This window comes from Dermacentor albipictus, chromosome 1 (genome assembly GCF_038994185.2).
Source record: "Dermacentor albipictus isolate Rhodes 1998 colony chromosome 1, USDA_Dalb.pri_finalv2, whole genome shotgun sequence".
Lineage (NCBI taxonomy): Eukaryota > Metazoa > Arthropoda > Arachnida > Ixodida > Ixodidae > Dermacentor > Dermacentor albipictus.
This window is the reverse complement of record NC_091821.1, coordinates 311680346-311701490: the sequence shown is the minus strand read 5'-3', so window position 1 is coordinate 311701490 and position 21145 is coordinate 311680346. Positions and strand designations below refer to the sequence as shown.

Here is a 21145-nt window from a genome sequence, read left to right as displayed (position 1 = left end):
TACTCGGCCTTCCTATTTACGTGTCGCATGACATTGCTTTTTGCAAACACCGCGAACTTACACAGCGCTGTTGGACACCACGTACATTCGGCGGCCCAGGAACACCCTGACAAACGGCGGCGTGTGGAGATACAATTATCAAGCATTGTGTAGTTGCTTTTTACGCATGGCACACTCGAGGTAAATGTTCCGCTTTCCCCTAGTAGGAGAGAAGAGGTAAGAAGAACGACATGTGAAGCCACAAGAGCCGTAAGCAAAACAACACTTTATGAAATCCTCTTGCGAAAAAAACAAAACAATAAAAAAACGTACAACAACCAAAGCACTCGTACAGTCATACGTAGAATGTTGGTCGCTTTCTTCCGTTGACGTCAGCGCATATGTTTAACGCAAGGCGAGAATTCACTGCTAGAAACCACTGTAGTTTCTACCGATGAACCACCAGCGTCATCGTCGTTGCAGTGAAGCTGCCGTCAAGGGTACCTAATGCAAGTGTGTCTCAACATGGCACTGAAACGAACGGACAACGCTTTAGATTGCCGTTGGTAGGCCACTGCGCTGAGAGCCACTTGCAACACATGCTTCGCGGCACATACGTGAGCATGTAACGGCTTAGTACAGAGCGGCGCGCAGTATGCAGTAGTATTTACAGGGTATACAGTGCACTTTCGAGTACTTCGCAGGCGTAAAGCTTAGTGCGTTACCTTGTCGAGGTGTATTTTCAAAAAAATTGCACATGACTCCGAGAAACTCTTTTGGACAAGAATAGCCTCGGACAGCGGCGGAGAAGAATATTAAGCACAGTCTCCTGGATTGTCTTCCTCTATCTCAAAATTTGCTAGGTCGGAAAGAAATGGTGTGCAGCTTATATATATATAATCAGCAGCCTTTGCACCTCGCTGCCATCATTTGCCAGCGGCACATGCCCTTTTACGTATACGTTCTTACGTAATGTCCTCATAACGTGACTTCCTCTTATTTAGAACGTCCATGAAGTCTGCATGATGTGCTGTTATTTCTCCATGACGAAGACCCTCAGCAATTAAGCATTAAGTAGTTTTTGTTTATGCAACGAACTGCTGGCCTTCTTTCTGCCTGCACGCACTCTTACTACGTATGTGTTTGGCCTTCTGGATTGGTTCCGGCATATTGCCACCGATTGCTCTGCTGATAATGCGAACAGGAAGTCACGGAGTTGAGGTCCTTCCCGCACTAGTTTGACGGGTGGACTAATAAGGCGAAACGACAGAAGCTATACTTTCACTCATTGCCTGAACAGTGATCGCGATCCACAGCACTGGCACACATGACAGGTGCTGCTGAACTGCGGCCTTGTCAAGGGGGTGACGTTAGTAGTACAACACGAGGAAGCTGCTGGCTGGTGACTTGGTGAGAGCTCATCGACCGCGCTCTGTGCCACCGCTGCTTCGCACCGTTGACACGGCCACGGTCACTGTGCGTGAAAAGAGGGGGGAGGGGGGAAAGAGTCTCACGACATGTGTTCTCGTGATCTCACGTGCGCATTCCACGGTTCACCATTCATCGTCCCAGGACTGGTCGCGGCCGGCTACCTCCGAAGAGCGCGGGTCGCGGTCTGGACCCGAAGCGACTCCGGCCATGCGCCGGCTTGCTCTCGGGCGTGACGGCGGGCGCCTCCGTGGCGTGGCTGTCTTCAGACGTGGCCTCCGAATCGGAGGCAGCTGCCGCTGCTTCCTCATGCTTGGAGGCTGTCTCGGTAGATGCCGCCGAAGCCTCTTCCTTGTTCTCCGGCGTGGTCACCGGCGACGACTCCTCGTTCTCTTCCGGCTTCTCTTCCTCCTCGACCTTCTTGTGTCCAGGTCGGTGGCGGGTGAACGACGTGCGGGGCCTGGAACCCCGATTGGTGCGCCCGAACAGCCCGCCAGAGCTGGGCCGAGCTCCGGGTCTTTTGGGTGCTGCCGTTGTCGAAGACGCCGCCGTGCTAGAGGTCCTTGTCCTCGCAGACTTCCCACCGAAGCGGCTGCTTCCGCCGAAGCGCTTCTTGCCGTTGTTTGCAGGAGCAGCGGTGGTCGTAGTCGGCTCTGCGTCCGCTGGCGACGTGCTCTCTTCTTCCTCGGGCTCTTCCTCCTTCTGGTGCCGCGAGTGGATAGGCGAAGGACGCCGGCCGAACTGGAGTCTGCTAGACGACGATCGTGGCGTCGGCCGGTTTCGCCGCAGTCCTCCCAGCAGTCTTCGCGTGGATGATGTGGCTGGCGTCGTCGTCGTCGTGGACGTGGTGTGCGACTTTCGGGAACCGGGCGCTCTGACATGCGCACCCGCGCCGTGCGCTCCGCCGAACCGCCTCCTGTTGCCGAAAGGCCTCTTCGTCTTCTCAGTCGTGGTCGTCGGTTCCTCGGTTGTCGTTGTCGTCGGTGCTAGAGTGGTCGGTGCCTCTGTTGTCGTGGTGGTCGTCGTCGGAGTAGTGGTCTCTGCAGATGTAGTCAAGAGGTCGGCCGCTCCTTTCCTGCCGCTGATCTCGTTGGCTACCTGCGTGTCCGACGGCGGTGACACGGTGGATACAGGCGAACCTTGAGGCGTGACAAGTCCTCGGACATCAGGTGCAGGACCAATCGGAACTCCTGGATCTGGTACGAGTTTAGCTCCCGTGAATCCCAAGTTCGGTGGGCCCGCAAGCGGTGGACGTTTAGCCTCGAACGGTTGACTTGGAAGCAAGACGTGCGTTCCTTCGGAGACGGAGACCGACACCGAGACTTGGGTGACAGTCTGAGGAGCAGATGTGACACCATGCTCTAGAGGGAAAGCAGGAGGTGGCGCTGGTTGTTGCCCTGACGGTGGGCTCGTTGTGACTGTCTTGGGTTCGAACCTGTTCTGTGGGTTAGGCGAAGCCAGCCTTTGACTGGAACCCTTACCCTTCAGCTTAGAGCCATCGGTCTTGTCAAAACCTTCCAGGCTGGGAACGTCGTCGAAATTAAGGGACAAATTCTTCTTGTTGTCATCATCATAGTAGTAATAGTAGTAAACTACGTACTCATCTTTCTCTTTGTCCTTGCTTTTGGCAGCCTTGTCTTTGGCCTCGGCTTGCTTGCTGGACTCGATTTCCGAAGCCGGTGATTTCTGGATGACCTGAGCGGGTGGCTGAATAGAGCCGACGATCTTACCTTGCCTCAGAGCATCCTCGGATGACGTCGAAGAGGATACTGAGAACGAGTGTCTCGGGAAGGACTGCAATGATGGAGGTGGTTTCGGTGTGGTCGACGGCGTAACGGGCGCCTGTTGCGGGAACGCGAAGCCTTGTCTGGGCTGCTGCTGACTTCCGTCGGAAAAGCTAAATTGCTGGCGCTGTTGAGGCACTTGTTGCTGATGCTGCTGAGGAAACTGTTGCTGCTGAGGAAACTGCTGCTGCTGAGGAAACTGCTGCTGCTGTTGCTGTTGCTGCTGCGGACTGATAAACTGCTGCTGCTGCTGCTGCTGCTGCTGCTGCTGCTGCTGCTGCTGCTGCTGCTGCTGCTGTTGGCGATGCTGTTGCTGTTGGTTATTGAACACTTGTTGCTGCTGATGGGGAAACGGTTGCTGCGGCTGTTGAACTGAAAGTTGTGGCGGCTGCTGTGGCTGCGGGTTCTGCTGCTGGAACTGCCTAAACTGTTGCTGCTGCTGTTGTTGCTGCTGCTGTTGCTGCTGAAGTAAGAGCTGTTGTGGAGACAGCGACTGCTGTTGACGGTTGAACTGGAACTGCAGCTGCTGTTGCGGCTGATGTTGCTGCTGCTGCGGCTGTTGTTGCGGCTGTTGCTGCGGCTGTTGCTGCGGCTGTTGCTGGAATTGGTACTGGGGCTGGTTGCGTACCGAGAACTGGGGCGGCGGCGACTGCTGCACGGGTTGGGCGAAGTCGTTCGCGAAGCGGACCGGACTGTTGGGCGGCTGGGGCCCTGCAGGAGGGTTGGCGTTCGGCGGCAGCGCCCGCACGAACACGCTATAGTTGGGGTCGTGCGAAGGGTCTTGCGGCGGCCGTGACTGGCGTTTCATCCGCGCCGGGTCCTCAGCCAGGCCTGGTGTCGACAGCAGTGCGGCAGCCACTGCCACGAGGGCCCACCTGCGAAGAAAGGCAACATGCTGTAGAGGATATGACTAGCGAGGGGGAGAATTCGCAATACTTTTTTTTTAGTAAAGATCGGCAATTTATCAAGTGCTGGCGCCTTTTACGTCATCGTCATGATTAATGAGACTTGTCTGCCAACTGTATTATAAAAGCGGTTCTCAAGAAGGAGTTCGCCAAGGCCGGCCCCTTTCGAAACAATCTTACGCACGAACAACTTTGTGAACTTGGAAGGAAACTGTAACGGTGCACCGTCCTCTGCTCGTCGTCGTCCGTACCCTAAGTTAACATATTCCAGACGCCTTAGTCAAAACACTGTTAAGCTAGCACTTAAGTTTTATATACTGACGACTCAAAACTGCAGTTTATTTTCAGTAAACTTACAATTTCACTAATACTTAGCACCATGACCAGTTCTGCAATTGCATATAGTTTTTGTTAAGAGGAAGCTTTAGCTCGGGCCCAACTCCGATGCGGCCTATTCAAATACATGTAAAAACGCAAAAACGTTTTTCTGAGACAACCCCCGGACCGATTTTGATGAAATTTGTTGCATTTGAGAGAGTAAGATAAATTCTAGTGACTGTTGGAAGCAGAATTTTGATTTAGGGCTTGAATTTTGTTAGAAAAATTTTCAAAAATTCAGAAATTTGAAAAAAATAGAAGCATGAAGTTTACAAACTAATAGCTCTGCATCAAGAACAGATATCGCGGTTCTGTAAACGGCATCCATTAGATCATTCAAAGCGGACAAATATTATATGTCATTTTACATCTTACGTGAATTTGTTACATTGTTTACGAGGGTTTTGCAAAAGTTGTAATTACATATTAATGCATTTTTTGAAGTTCATGTGTAACACATCAATTTTGTCCGCTTTAGATGTGCTATCAGATACAATTCACAGAATTGCGATATCATTTTTTCTCATTGAGTTACAGAGTTTTAAACTTCATAGTTTCGTTTTCTGAAAATTTGCTATTTTTGACAATTTTTTATAAAAAATTGACAACCTAACTTAAAAATTCGAAACCAACAGTCACTAGACTTTAAGGTTTTCTTTTAAACGCAGCAAACCCCGTCAAATTTGGTGCAGTGGTTGCCGAGAAAAACGAATTCTCCTTTTACATGTATTTAGATAGGAGCACCCGAGCTAAAGCTTCCTCTTAACAACGAACGTAATTTGCTCAGTGTGTCATTTCATGTTCACCGTGCGGAAATATTGACTGGCTTCTGTGCAAGGCACAACCACCGCTACAATCACGCGAATGTAAGATATGCAACACGCGGGATTGGCGAGTTCGCGCTTCCCTAAGAGCACTCGGCGCCATCTACCGTCGCTGCCGCGAAGGCTGCGTATGGCCTCCGAGATGCCAAGCGGCAACCGGGCTCCCCTCTGCGGCTTCTTTGTGGGCAAACTGCGCCATCCAGTGGCACTGCCGAGAAGCCTGCGCGTGGACGAGGAGACGAGGAGCGTGGCGCGCCGGTGCCTGCGAACAATTGTTTCCTCGCTTGCCGCACACTCAGTTGCACATACCCAGTGGCCCAAGTCGGTCCGATGGTTGGTTTCGAACCCTCTTTTAAGCACAGCAGCCCGATGCGCTACCCATGCGACCACGGACTACCCAGGGAGCAAGTTAGACGGGAAAACAGTTAGATACTCGTCCGTAGATCCAAATATACAAACATAGCCCCCGGAAGATGGTCGAAGCACGCTAAGAATGTTACCGCCTTAAAGAAATATGGAAAGCGTCTTGCAGATGATACGGACACGATGGCATGTCCATTCGGCTGGTTTACCGCGCTCCGACTCGGAGGCCCCTCTACATAAAAACCACAGAAAGCGTGCCCAAGCCGAACGTACGGCTTCTATCGGCCGATAGATCGAAGAAGCATGCCAGCGCTTCTGATGTAAACAAACATGAATGGCCAACAGCACGCACCTGCATTTGCACTATACTACACTTTTGCTGCAGACGCATGACCAATGGAAAATGCAGCAGTCACATCACCGGAACTCCGCAAACTCTGGGTCGCGCTCTCAGGTCGAAGACACAGCGCCTCCGAGCTCTGGAGGCACCAACCGAACGTGTTGCGAGCGCTCAAAAACCAGCCGAATGCACCATTAGTTGTGCACGTGTTCTGCTTAACACCGGTTTCTGCAAACAGGACCACACAGGTAACATCTACAGGGAGTGTTTTCTCCTCAAGTGAGCAGTGTAGCAGAATGACGATCGCATTGCAGAGTACAGTACTCTGCGCGCTTGCGCCTACTGTGTCCGATCTGATCGCTATAGGCCACTGACATGTTATGCGTTCAACGCTAGCACTATATTGTGAAAGATGTGGGAGCACTATAATGATTACAGCTCCGGGTCACTGAACACACCTGCGAAAATAGGAGGAGTAGGCACATGCGTGCCGAGTATAGTATATATGTTCTGTTCCGAACATCGTCTGCGACAGGCTATTCTTTTCAAAGCGACATAGCCCATTAATTTGTTTCTTGTAACCGATCATTGTAAGAAATTTTCGCGCGCGAGAACCACGGGAGACGACGTCAATCGTAGCAAATGGGAGTTGCGCGGAGCTTGCTCAAAAGGCCATGTGCGAATTTGCGCTTTCGCTGGAAGCGTATAAGAAGCTACGGGGCTGCATCCAGCACACGAGCAAACGACCCTGTAGCCGTCGATGCTCGAACAGGAGATTGTTCTCGCACTCCTACTCTCGCTATTTTCGCACACCGGCTGGTCGCTTTCACAAGCTCTATCCCAATCCTTCACCGTTCACAGACTCTCATATCAAACCAGCAACTCGCATTTTGCCCCGATTAGACCACTGCCTTAAAGTGCAACCCAAAATAGCTCATACCAAACTTATGCGTCATTCGCCATTGTTCCTTGCCATTTATCATTGGAATAAACTACCTGCAGAAATCGTTTCCGAAAATAATTACGACGCATTTGTGAACAAACTGAAGTGCTTACTCTGTTCTGGTCCTTAACAGATTATTATCAGAAGTGTATTCTTTTTTACATTGTCTTGAGCATTGTAGTCCACGTGTGTACGTGTTCTCAAACACTTCTTTTATCCAGATATGTTCCCTGTTTTCCTGAGCGCATGTTTGTTTATGCTTTTCTGATTTTTCGCTGTGTTATGCAATATGCTCACTTCATTGGGTTTTTTTAACCCCCTATGTAATGCCCGTAAAGGGCCCTTAAGGTATGTGAATAAAAAGAAGAAGGTGCCTATTATAGTTCATTATATCTGTTTGACAGGGCGGTCACCATCATGTCAAATTTTGACCACCGCAGCCGCATTTCGATGGGGTGGGGATGCAAAAACACCTGTGTACCGTGTATTCCGTGCGCCTTTCAAGAACCCCAGGTGGTCAAAATTAATTCGCAGACACCCCATACGGCATACTTCATAATGATATCGTGGGTGTGGCACCTAATACTAAGAATCTGATTTTCTTAAAGTGCTCTCAGTGATTGACCACCGCCGCAGTAATGGTCTCATTTTCGTCCCGATCGCTATAGTGTCCGACGTCCTAACGCAGGCCAATGAGAAAATGTTCTTACGTAAACGACATTTTCCGAATACGGGTCCCGATCTGGCAGCAGCGAATGTCATCTTTAGGTGTTTTGAATTCGCGATATATTATGGCAAAGAATTTGATTCTGAACGCGAGAGTGCTCTCGGCGGTGGCGCAGAGCCTCTGCTCGGGCAGCAGCAGCGGCAGGTAGAGCATTTACACCGGGTGCGTCGCTGATCGTGCAAAAAGAAAGCTTGAACACGGGATCGCGCGGCTCGCGCGGAGCGCATTCTCTATTAGCCCCGAGAACGAACTACAGGGGCGCTGCGAGCGCCGCTCGCATGACGTCAGGGCACGGACTCGCGTGTGTGCCCGGGCGCCTTCTGCAGTGTTTTCCTTTGTTCGCTCTCGTTCCCTCTGCTTGTATAATTATGGCGGTTGTCTCGGGTATATTTTTGCGACGTCTTCTTTCGAGAAAATATATTCAACAAGCTTAGTTCTTATACGACAATGCAGTTCTCAAAGGCAACGCTACAGTGCCAGCCGAAGGAGCGCAGACCAGCTCATTTGCGGGTTTTTCATGCGCGGATCGACAGCCGCAAAAATATAGCATATAAGAATCTAGTTATGGGGAAACCATACCTTGTGCTGCGCAACAAGTATGTCAGAAACGCTGGCTATATGTGACTTCTACAACAGTTACCTTGATTTTAATCCGCTCAAACAAGTTTTCTCCCGACGAGGAGTTCATGGTATAATATCGAATTTTTGCATTTCTTCACAGCAATGCTCGGCAGTAACACTAGGACTTGACTAACATTGCAGTGTAGGTTATACCAGCACCACTTGCTTCTTTAACTGCTCAAAATTAGGCGGTTCTTCACGTGTTTACTTTAAATGGCGGTAATTTCAATTAAAGCTAATTGAGGCTTACAGCTGTTTGCAGAATACGAAAAGGAATGTACCAATATATATTCCCTTTTGCGTGCTACACGTACAACTCACGTGGGCAATTTACTGGTGTTTGTTGCTTGAGCAATATACATGACGAATCCGTTTGGCGAACTGACACAGGCTGCTCGGCCCAAATATTTTAGTGAAATATGCATTTTTGACCGTATGTCTACAACCAGAAAGAAGCCGAAGCATCATTCATTAGTAGTATGGGACATATTGACGATATCATAATTCCCCGGTGGAGGGTGAAAAATCAAGCGAAATAGGCGAGGCTTGTGGTGTCTTCCTTATGAAAGTTTGCGAGGTTATCTTTTATGTACTGACGAAGCGAATAGTTCTCCGTTTGTATAATTGAACAAGGCTGGATCGAGTCATGGTGAGGCAGAAGGTGTTTGAATTTTCCTTTCCTAGGCACCGTAAGCTGCGTTGTAGTACCTCGAGTATACTGTAGGCACTGTAACTGGCACTGTAAAGAACTGCTTCATGGTTTAAATTCGAAGGTATAGTGAACTGATGGGTTTCGCGAACAATGCGTGCCTCGCCATAACGACAATCGGTTGCTACCGTTGCGTGAGGGGTGTGCCATATTGTCGATAAAGGCTACTGAGGGCCACCATGAAACATTTCATCGCTTGCAATTGATTGGCTCTCAATCTTAACCACGATACTTTTCTTTCAGGTCATTGCTGCTATGGTATTTGTGACTTAACTATGTAAATACTATACATGACGCGCCATCGTGTTAGCAGTCATAAGGAATTCCTTTTATGGGGCCTGTTTCAGAGAGCTATGAAAGTACGAGCAAATGTTTCATTTAAAATGCGCGCCTAACTCTTTCTTTTACGCATTAATTAAGAGGCCGTATTTGACTAGAACAACGCACCAGAGTAATAATAATCATGATGACAGCTTCGCTGGGCAGTGTCTTTCTAAGGCGGATAACATGCTGACTCCAAATACTAATATTTTTCTTCCGTGTAAAATGCAACATCTCCCATAGCTAAGTAGTAAGGGAATGTTAAGTGTTCAGCGAAGCATCCTACACAACTTCGCGTGCTGAATTTGCAGACATTGTTTTTACGCAATATTTATGGACAGACACGGCGCATATATGCATCGCTAAACCAGTAGACGCCTTCAACGCTACATAGCTTGCGACATCCAAGCCGCAAATTCTCTTGACTCACGCGCTTTTGAAGAAGTAACTTTCGTTCAGGCATGGCAGTAAAAAGGAAGACAATGACATATCCTTCAATAAGTACGCTTCGAGCCACCCATACCCCAAGCATACACGAAGGGAACGAGCGCGCGCGGCAGCCGAGCGAGCCGGAGCGGGTCTCGCCACTAATAGCGGCGGCGGCACCACAGTCCAAGGAGTGCATGAGCAGTGGATCCGAAGACTACGCCAGCGCTCTATTTCCGCGCTGGCCGATATGCCTGGTCGCCGCCGACACTCCGCTTTCCTCCTCACCCTTTCGCCATACCCTCCTCCGATTTCCACCTCATGGTTCCGCTGCACCCTCCTCTCCGCTTTTCTCCTCGCGCCGAGTTAGCTCTCATCTTTCGCTGTGCTCGCTCGCTCGGTGACAAGTGACGCCGACGCTCGCCGCGGGAACGGGCGCCTAAAATCTGCTTTCTAAAACGTGTGCCTCTTCCTTCGACATGCACACAAAATTTAAGAAATGACCTTGCACCGAGCGCCACATGAGACGCCAATTAACATTTTGACTTCACGCGCCACGGCGTCCATTGCCGTGACAAGAAAACAGAACGTGTAATGTCTGCTTTATAAAAACATCTACCAAGGCACAATTTCATTGCCTGTGCACATTTCAAGAAAAACTTCACGCTGCCACGAATTTTTCGTTTTACCCTTGTCGGCGCCCACCTTATGCACATTCCCGCCGCCGCACCCGAAATTAAGCAAAAGTTTGCCTGTCGAATGGCGGCAGTTACAATCCAGATCGTATCCGAGTCCAGCTCATCGTCATCATCAGCCTGGCTACGCCCACTGCAGGGCTAATGCCTCTCCCATACTTCTCCAACTACCCCGGTCATGTGCTAATTGTGGCCATGTTCCTGTAAACTTCTTAATCTCATCCGCCCACCTAACTTTCTGCCGCCTCCTGCTCCGCTTCCCTTCTTTTGGAATCCATTCCGCAACCCTCAATGACCATCGGTTATCTTCCCTCCTCATTACATGTCCTGCCCATGCCCATTTCTTTTTCTTGATTTCAACTAAGATGTCACTAACTCGCGTTTGTTCCTTCACCCAATCTGCCCTTTTCTTATCCCTTAACGTTACACCCATCATTCTTCTTTCCATAGCTCGTTGCATCGTCCTCAATTTAACTAGAACCTTTTTCGTAAGCCTCCAGGTTTCTGCCTCGTAGGTGAGTACTGGTAAGACACATCAATTAAACACTTTTCTTTTCAGGGATAATAGCAACCTGCTGTTCATGATCTGAGAATGCGTGCCAAACGCACCTGAGCCCATTCTTATTCTTCTGATTATTTCAGTCTCATGATCCTGATCAGCGGTCACTACCTGCCTTAAGTAGATGTATTCTCTTACAACTTCCAGTGCCTCGCTACCTATCGTGAACTGCTGTTCTCTTCCGAGACTGTTAAACATTACTTTAGTTTTCTGCAGATTAATTTTTAGACCCACTCTTCTGCTTTGCCTCTTCAGGTCAGTAAGCATGCATTGCAATTGGTCCGCTGAGTTAGTAAGCAAGGCAATATGATCAGCGAATCGCAGGTTACTCAGGTATTCTCCATGAACTCTTATCCCCAATTCTTCCCAATCCAGGTCTCTGGATACCTCCCGTAAACACGCTGTGAACAGCATTGGAGAGATCGTACCTCCCTGCCTGACGCCTTTCTTTATTGGGAATCTGTTGCTTTCTTTATGGAGGACTACGGTGGCTGTGGAGCCGCTATAGATATCTTTCACTGGTATTTTTACATACGGCTCGTCTACATCCTGATTCCGTAATGCCTGCAAGACTGCTGAAGTTTCGACTAAATCAAACGCTTTCTTGTAATCAATGAAGGCTATATATAAGGGTTGGTTATATTTCGCACATTTCTATATCACCTGATTGATAGTGTGAATATGGCCTATTGTTGAGTAGCCTTTACGGAATCCTGCCTGGTCCTTTGGTTGACAGAACTCTAAGGTGTTCCTGATTCTATTTGCGATTACTTTAGTATATACTTTGTAGGCAACTGACAGTAAGCTGATTGGTCTATAATTTTTCAAGTCTTTGGCGTCCCCTACTTATGGATCAAGATAATGTGTTCGTTCTTCCAAATTGCCGGTACGCTCGAGGTCATGAGGCATTGCGTATACAGGGTGGCCAGTTTTTGTAGAACAATTTGCCGACCATCCTTCAACAAATCTGCTGTTACCTGATCCTACCCAGCAGCCTTCCCCCTTTGCATAGCTCCCAAGGCTTTCTTTACTTCTTCCGGCGTTACTTGTGTGCTGTCAAATTCCTCTAGACTATTCCCTCTTCCATTATTGTCGTGGGTGCCACTGGTACTGTATGAATCTCTATAGAACTCCTCAGCCACTTGAACTATCTCATCCATATTAGTAATGATATTGCAGGCTTTGTCTCTTAACGCACACATCTGATTCTTGCCTATTCCTAGTTTCTTCACTGTTTTTAGGCTTCCTCCGCTCCTGAGAGCGTGCTCAATTCTATCCATATTATACTTCCTTATGTCAGCTATCTTACGCCTGTTGATTAACTTGGAAAGTTCTGCCAGTTCTATTCAAACCGTAGGGTTAGAGGCTTTCATACATTGGCGCTTCTTAATCAGATCTTTCGTCTCCTTCGATAGCTTACCGGCATCCTGTTTAACAAAGCTACCACCGACTTCTATTGCACACTCCTTAATTGTTCCCATAAGATTGTCGGTCATTGCTTCAACACTACCTGTTCCAACACTACCTGTTCCTACACTACCTGTACCAACAATACCTGTTCCGTAGCTTGATCCGGAATTCCTCTATTTTCCCTCTTACCGCTAACTCACTGATTGGCTTCTTATGTACCAGTTTCCTCCGTTCCCTCCTCAAGTCTAGGCTAATTCGAGTTCTTACCAACCTATGGTCACTGCAGCGCACCTTGCCGAGCACGTCCACATCTTGTATGATGCCAGGGTTAGCGCAGAGTGCAAGGTCTATTTCATTTCTAGTCTCGCCACTCGGGCTCCTCCACGTCCACTTTCGGCTATCCCGCTTGCGGAAGAACGTATTCATTATCCGCATCTTATTCTGTTCTGCAAACTCTACTAATAACTCTACCCTGCTATTCCTAGACCTTGTGTCATATTTACCCACTGACTTGTCTCCAGCCTGCTTCTCTCCTACCCTGGCATTGAAGTCGCCCATCAGTATAGTGTATTTTGTTTCGACTTTACCCATCGCCGATTCCACCTCTTCATAGAAGCGTTCCGAGTTCCTGGTCATCATGACTGGATGTAGGGGCGTAGACCTATACGACCTTTAATTTGTACCTCCTGTTAGGTTTCACAACAAGACCTGCCACCCTCTCCTTAATGCTATAGAATTCCTCTATGTTACCAGCTATATCCTTATTAATCAGGAATCTGACTCCTAGTTCTCGTCTCTCCGCTAAGCCCCGGTAGCACAGGACGTGCCCGCTTTTCAGCACTGTATATGCTTCTTTCGTCCTCCTAACTTCACTGAGCCCTATTATGCCTCATTTACTGCCCTATAATTGCTCCAATAGCACTGCTAAACTCGCCTCACTAGATAAAGTTCTAACGTTAAACGTTGCCAGGTTCAGATTCCAATGGCGGCCTGTCCGGAGCTAGGAATTCTTGGCACACTCTGCTATGTCGCAGGTCTGACCGCCGCCGTGTTCAGTTGCTTCGCAGCTGCTGGGGACTGAGGGCCGGGGTTTGATTGTTGTATTCATATAGGAGGTTGTGGCCGACATTTTGTGGCAAAAGTACTGCACGACGCCGGTCAATACTGCTCTGGTGAGAAAGTGCGTTACCGGTTCTGGTCACCGGGAACAGGCCGCACTTCAGGCCTGTTTACGCAATTTTATCAACACGTGGATTTTTTTTTAATCCGGTGAAAAATTGCGCGGCACCCAGATTCGAACCACGCTCTTCTTGCACGCGAGGCGGATGCTCCACCTCTACGCCACCGCTGCACCCTCGAGTCCAGCTATCGTGCACCTAATACACCCAGACTTATACACGTCTGGCAAGTGCAGACATTGCGACTCTAGAGCCACCCTGGAGCATATCCTATGGGAATGTACGGCTATAATACAGAATAATGGTGATGCAGCCTCAAAGAGCGACAGCCTCCGCGCGCGCTGGGAGTCAGTGTTGCTCAGTTCGGGCCTGCAGCACCAACTCTGGACCGTCCAGCGAGCCGAGGAAGCCGCCAAGGGCCAACAACCCTTGTCCGAAACCTCGGACAAGGGTTGCCCGCCCCACCAAATCGCCCCACCAAATCGCAGGGCATTCGATAAAAGAATTTGAATGAATGTTGCAATCGCTGGCATGCCATGAGCCTGTGCTGTACATTAATGTAGGTTAGTCTAGTTAACAGTGACGTTGCGCATGTCTCGATCACATGATACAGCCTGTCACGTGCGCTTTGAAACGCAGGCGAAGTTCAATGATTTCGTAGAAGCGTTCCCGCAGCTTCTATGAGAAAACACCATCGTCTCTCTTTTTCCCGCATGAGGTTCTTACCTAATGCAACGTTTTACGCTCGCGAAGATTACGATGGCGAGACAACGGCGAAGCAAAGTACACATTGGGGGTAATTGATTCAAGACCGGCGGACTAAGACAAGCACGAGGGAAAATGCCGTGCAATTGTAGCGACAGCCTCGGACAAGCAAGCAGCCACATAGTTGCGTAACTGTTGAGCCTGTGCACTCTTGTTTACATGCCTTTACAGCACAAGCAATCAAAGAGCACAAAGATTCGTCTCGGGCTGCTACCTGATCGGGTAAACTGGCGCGTTTGTCGTGCCTAGAGCAGCAAACATTACCCGTATCAAAATTTTTCGTTTGCGTCGTTGTCCAGTGGTCGTGAAAAAGAAGGCGAACATCGATCGAACGAAAGTTCGCCTTCACTTAGGGCGGTGAGGTATAATGTATGTACATTCTCGCGGGATGACCTCATCCAAACTGCGCTCAGACAAAGCCATGCGACAGGCGTGCATGCATCTATCGTTTCGTTGCGAAGCTTTGCAGGAGCGTTTATTGCGAAACAATACCTGAAGCAACGAATTTTCCAAAGTCTCTTTTCCCCGAGATCTCTGGAGTTGCACTTACATTTCAAGCAAAATGGCGGCTGTTTTCTGCCATTACTGAAACATTACTGCGCACGCCCACCAAAGCTGTGCGAGATGTAAGCCGAGGCGGTCATTTGCGGTTCTCCATTCTCTTTCATGGCTGAGAAGAACGCCTTCAGACTGAGTTCGTGCGTTGTGGCTGAACAATATACGCTCCTAGAAAGGCCGTTGAATGTTTCTACGTGCACGTGACTGGAATGCTTCTTGGAGCGATGTTCGCGCGTATAATGCCTATAGTGCGATGGTCATTTTTCAACAAAACTGCTCCCACAATCATACGAATGTGTGTGGTGCTGCATTGGTCAGCGCTTTTAATGACCGTCTGAGGATTCCGGGCTGACCGCAGCTCAAGTACTTTTGAAACTCGAGCGCACTATAACGGCCGTGTTCTTTCATTGTGAGATATCTGAGCGCGTTTCGTAACGCATTGTTTTGTTTGCCCGAGTGCGGATATCTGCTGGTTCTGCCTATGGAGTTATGGCTGCGCAAAGCGCATTGATGTCCCTTTGCCTGCAACCGTAAATGTATTTGTGCAGCACATTACCGGGAGTGCTACACAACAGTATTGTATTGCCTATGAGTAGTAAAGCTCGAGCAAGCAAACGCTTCCTTTAAAGAGCAAGTTGTCGTGAGTCCATTGGAAATCTCTCGAGGTAAGAGGCATCCTGCTCCTCGAGATGAAATAATGTTTCCCTTCCTTATCTCTTTTTTTTTAAGGAAATCGCTGAATGCCTACAACCCGGGTGCTTAATACTGTTTCAGTTTATTATTCTTTCAGTATAGTTGGTTGTTAATAGTATACAGGCGAGGGTCCCAAATTCAAACGACTGCAGCGGGACCCTCGGTTAACAAGAAGATTGGTACAAAATGATTATTTAATACAGCAGTGTAAACTTATGCAATACATAGGTAAATAAATAACGAAGTAGTGAAAAGGAATACATTCGATTTTTATACAAGGAGTCATACATGTAAAATAAAAAATAAATCGCACATTGCCAATCTAAATTGTTATAACCCATTTAGCAAGTGAAGTACACACTTTATATACGAAGTAAGTGAATCAGGACAGCTAGTTATACAAAATGAAAATTTTAAGTTCATATTTGAATGCATGCAAAGATGATGATGATTTAAGAGCATGAAGTAAGTAATTCCACTGTTGAATCGTTCAGAATGAGGAAGTCATTTTGTCATAATTCGTGTTTCATTTAGGTAATAGAAAGTTGTGATTATGAAAAAACATAGGGCTATTGGTATTTGTGAGCAATCAGTGTATTAATTGAAACGCGACCGGTTTGTTACGTAATTTGAATAATGTGATAGGTAAATGAAATTTAAACAAGCCAGATATAGGAAGAATAAGCTTAGCCTGAAGGAGCGGAGCAGCATTAGAGTAAAAAGAACGGTTGGTAATAATGCGAATCGCCTGCTTCTGAATGTGCTGTATGGACGAAAGGTCACAGGCATATGTATTTCCCCACGGAGTAATGCCATATGTAAAGTGACTATGTATGAAGGCAAATAAGGCGTGAACAGAAAGAAAATGGACGAGATTTAATGAGAGTCTTTATCCCAAAAGCAGTTTTTGCCTGGCATAAGCAATATGATTATTAAAGTTCAAGTTAGGGTCTAATTTTATGCCAAGGAAAGTTGCACAGTCGACCGCTGGGATTAAATGATGGCCTATGGATACTTAGGGTAGATAAGGGAAAACTTTTTTAGATGATTTAAAAATCATGAACTGAAATTTAAGCGAGTTCAAATTTAGGTTGCTCAAAGAACTCCATTGAATAACTTTGGTCAATTCGTTGTTCAGTTTAGTGATTAGCGTTGTTAACAGTTTGTGTGACATCGAAAATGGTGGTATCATCAGCGTAAAGGACAACTTTAGGAAGATTAATGCAATCAAGTAAGTAATTAATGTAGATGCAAAATAATAAAGGGCGAAGTATTGAAGCCTGCGGTACCCCTTGTTTAATGACCTTAACATTTGAGTAAACGACACTTACGCAGACATTGTTCGCGATCAAGAATGTAATTTTTTGAAAAGTTAAAGGTGGACCAGTTATACCAAATCATTTTAGTTTAGTAAACAAAATATTATGATTAACGCCGTCAAAGGCTTTAGTAAAATCAAGAAATATAGAACCGACGAAATCGGCGTTGTCTATGGAAGACTTTAAGAAATCGATTAAGTAAAGCTAAATTGGTTGAGCTACCTGCACGAAAACCAAATCGGCAAGGTTTTAATGAGTTAAATTTGTCTAGGTACTTGTTAATGCGCTTCAAAAATAATTTTTACATAATTTTGCTAATTGAGGAGAGATAGGGCGATAGTTTAGGACCTCTGTTATATCACCTTTTTTTGTGCTGGGATTAACTTAGCCTTCTTAAGTGAGCGCGGAAAGGTGCCACATTTAAATATGGCATTAATTATATTGCTTAATACTTCCGCAATATATGAAGCAACGAGCTTTAAGCGATAAGCAGAAATGTTATCTAGCCTGACGCTAGAGTTTTTTAGATTCAGGATTGTAGAACCCGATCTTGAATTGTAGCGCGAAGTGACACGGACAGAGATTAGAAACAGACAGAACGAGCGCTAACTCTCAACTAAATTTTTATTGAAACTAAGAACATATATATAGGTGATTTCAAATACCGCAGCATATGAACATGACAAGGTCTAAAGAAATCAGTTGAACACATCAAGAGGTAGGGAAGCCAAAAATGAAAACAACAAAAAGACACTACTTGAAGTCAACAAACATGTGTTAACTTCAAGTAGTGTTAACTTCAAGTAACTTCAAGCACGTGTGAAATTTATTGGGTGAAAATCTTGTACGGGATGAAATTAGGGACTGAAGCCCGAAACAAAGAAAGCAATCACTATATGCTATTGTGCTGTTGTTATATGTGTCCAATAAATTAATGACTGATATCGCCAACCAGCACAACTTTCTTGTTTTCAGCAGGAATTATCTCGAGTACTGCAGCAAAATTGCGTAGAAAATCCGGGATAAATGAAAATGGGGAACGGTAAATGCACACTGATCAAATTGTTAAGATTGCAAGAAGGGGAAACCATAGGTTCAATCCACACGGATTCACAGTTCAAAACATTTAAGTACAAATCAAACCTACGCTTGTACTTAACTTCAGATGATATAAATATAGCCGAGCCACCGTAGCGACCAGAATCACGGTGATAATATTCTGAATTGTACGAGCGAAAGCCATACAGATTGCCATCACAAGAGCCTAACCACGTTATGTAATACACAGAAATGAAAAAGAATGACAGAGCATATCTGCTCCACGCCATTCTTGGGGCCACTGGACACGCGCCCACTCTCGGCCAGTCCCCTCCCGAGTGGATACGTGCCACTGTGACAGCAGCTGTACGGGACGCTTAGATTTATTTAAGTGTGTGTCGGGGTCCACAGACATAATGCATCGCCTTCGCCCTCGTGGCATCGCTGTGCAGACGTCTCACGGTGCGCATGCGCGTGATTCAGTGTTTGCATTTCTCCACTGCTTATGAACTGTGTAGTACACGAACGTAAACACTCCATGACATTGAACTTGTCATTTGTGCGGAGAATAAACATAAGCATTGCTTGTGATTACCCGTTGCATAGGAAAAAAATAAACACAACGGCACGCATAGCATTTAGTTGTACGGCCTTTAAGTAACCGCTCCGCTTCACGTGGACTCTAACAGGCGCGTTGAATCTGCATACTTTTTTGTCCTTTCTGCAGAGACCAAACAAGCATTTTACAGAGCCTTACGTATAATTGGTCCTAAGTGGATGTCGATATTCTCGTGCGTGCAATGTTTCGTACACCTTGATCATTACGTCTCTGGCGTAAAGTATTATGGCATACATAGAGACATTGTATATAGCAACAGGCTTTTTCTGCCTTTTCCTTCATTGCCGCTGATATGAAACGAACTTATAAACTAGAATGCCGAATTAAAGATAATTAAAGGGGAAAACAGTCAGTCAGACAATAGGATCATAAATAAAGTAGTTGAGCCGGGTTCAGTGGCTCAATCAATTGGCTGAACGATTATTTTATGAAGAGTCATGCATCTATATATCAAGTCTCCGTATTGTAGGGATAGCAGAGGACAAGTACGGTGACTTCTGGAAAAAAATACACATAGCTACTTATTAGATTATTCTTTTCCATGACAGGGAGACGTAGCCTTTTGCGAGAAATGGCGTGTTCCTTTTTTTCTTAGACTATAGCGGATTATAATTAAGCCTCCCAAGGCAAGTGCCGCCCGCCTTGCGAAGGAAAACGCGTGAGCTTGGCTCGGCTGCTTAAATGCAGCTGTCGGGGTCTCAACTGCGCCGTGTCCGCTCACTTGCCTGCACGTCCGGCTGGGGTAACACGGGGCCCGGGGCACTTCCCTCGCACACACCGCTCTGACAAAAGACTAAACATCTGGCAATCGACTGCAGTCCGCTTGCCAAGATATCGCCGATTTCCTCTCGTATCTATTTCTCATCGACAGGAATACGCAAAAAAAAAATCTTAATGCCTGAGGATCCTTTATTCACATACATTGGAAAGTGCCAGATTTGCGAATAGGTGCAATAGGAATGTTCGGGCCCTCGATGAGAGAACCTGTCAATAATGATCAAATTATCTGCAACATGCAGATAATATTCTTTTCTTTCCTGTAACGTTGCTTTGTAAGCTGCGGCAATCCGCATTCGCATTAGTAACTGCAAAGGCCAGAAAGGGACGAGATAGCAGGGAAAAGAAAACGAAAGTCAATGAGTGGCGCATAAGGAGTGACTTCTCACGGGCAACCGGCCGAGTGAAGTCCGTTAGCGGTGATGCGCGCGGGCGCATCGGGCGTCGCTGTCGTAATCGCGATTTGGCACCAACAACCCACGTCTAATCTGCCATCTTCTGTCGTCAATTAAGGAGCGCCCGCTGTGCTCGCCTCGCCCTTCGTTCAAGGCGCTGGACGCTTCCAAGAATTCACGTGCACACAGGCGAAGTGTTTACCGCGCTGAACGGCGCTCGATTCCCAAGGTTAGGTGAGCATAACGGTTCTTACCGAAGCGTGGTCTTCCCCTCGTAACAGCGGGCTGTTTTCACAGAGGCATTCGCTTTTCAATTTTCTAATACCTTGGCATGGCCATACATGCAACCACAGGTGTATACACGCCATGGTTTTCCGTCTTTCTCCGCGTCACTATACACGAATTAACGATGACGAATCCTATCACTGTATAGGCGTGCCGGGGTGCAGGTGCTGTCGTTTAATTTTTTTTTTTGGCAGCGCATTCTCGCTCAAATTGTCGGTAATGACTGCGAAAAGACTTAATGGGCCGTGAATGTTTGCGGCCGCATGTATCGTTAATGAAACTCGACGACATATGACGCGACACACGCAGAGTCCATCGGTGCAGCTACAGCGATAAGGTCATCTGCAAATGAAAAGAAGGATCCTTCGTTTCGCCAGTGCCAAATATGTGCACGATGTGGCGAAGGCAATTCCTTTCTTTTTTCTTTTTCGTCTTGCCAAGAGGGCAGTCCAAGCCAGAGGGTTCCTGGACTAATGAGCCTTCCCACCTCAGGGTGATACCGCGCCTAGCTCGGAACACTGTTTCGAACAATAAGTGTTTATCTCTCTCTCTCTCGTCTTTCTACATCCTCTAACTATTTTACTACCCCGCTTAGAAAACGATGGTGGCCCGGGAAACAAATGCGTGACTAGGGAAACTTAATCCTGGGGCCATATAACGTAAAACTATTCCAATATGTTTCTATTCCAATTTCCTGACATCAAATTTACGTAACCACCGACGCAAGCACCGGGCGGTCACCCACACGGTTGTCTGAACAGACCAATCAATCGCTCTCCTCCTTCATAGGAGGTCACTTTTGTTTACTTGAAAAACGAATAACATTGCCTACACTGAGTGGCTTGTCGTATCTAATTGGCTGACAAGAGGCGAGGAGAACGCTCAAGTGGAGAGGGATTCACTGGGGCAGAGCCAGTGCAATGAAAATTGATAACCGGATGAAGAGGGTGGTGCCGGCGTCAGCGATTGGTCGGCTTTCCCTTACTGAGCTTGTGGTGGCTGGTCGAAAATCGTGGCGGCATGCAACGGAAGCTTAAGAATGACGCTAAAACTGACCCTCAACAAAGAAGGGTTGGCAGAATGAGGTAGTAAACGTGCCGAAAGTG

General features: G+C 47.2%; 1 protein-coding gene across 1 annotated transcript in view; it reads right to left on the bottom strand.

Annotated features, from left to right (window-relative positions):
- Window positions 1-245: 245 nt before the first annotated feature.
- LOC135905100 (uncharacterized) overlaps window positions 246-21145 on the bottom strand; it is a 46504-nt gene continuing 25604 nt past the window's right edge. The window contains exon 2 of the mRNA XM_065436091.2: window positions 246-4066. Coding sequence (XP_065292163.2) covers window positions 1540-4066 — 2527 coding nt within the window. The 3' untranslated portion in view covers window positions 246-1539. The remainder of the gene's footprint in view (window positions 4067-21145) is intronic.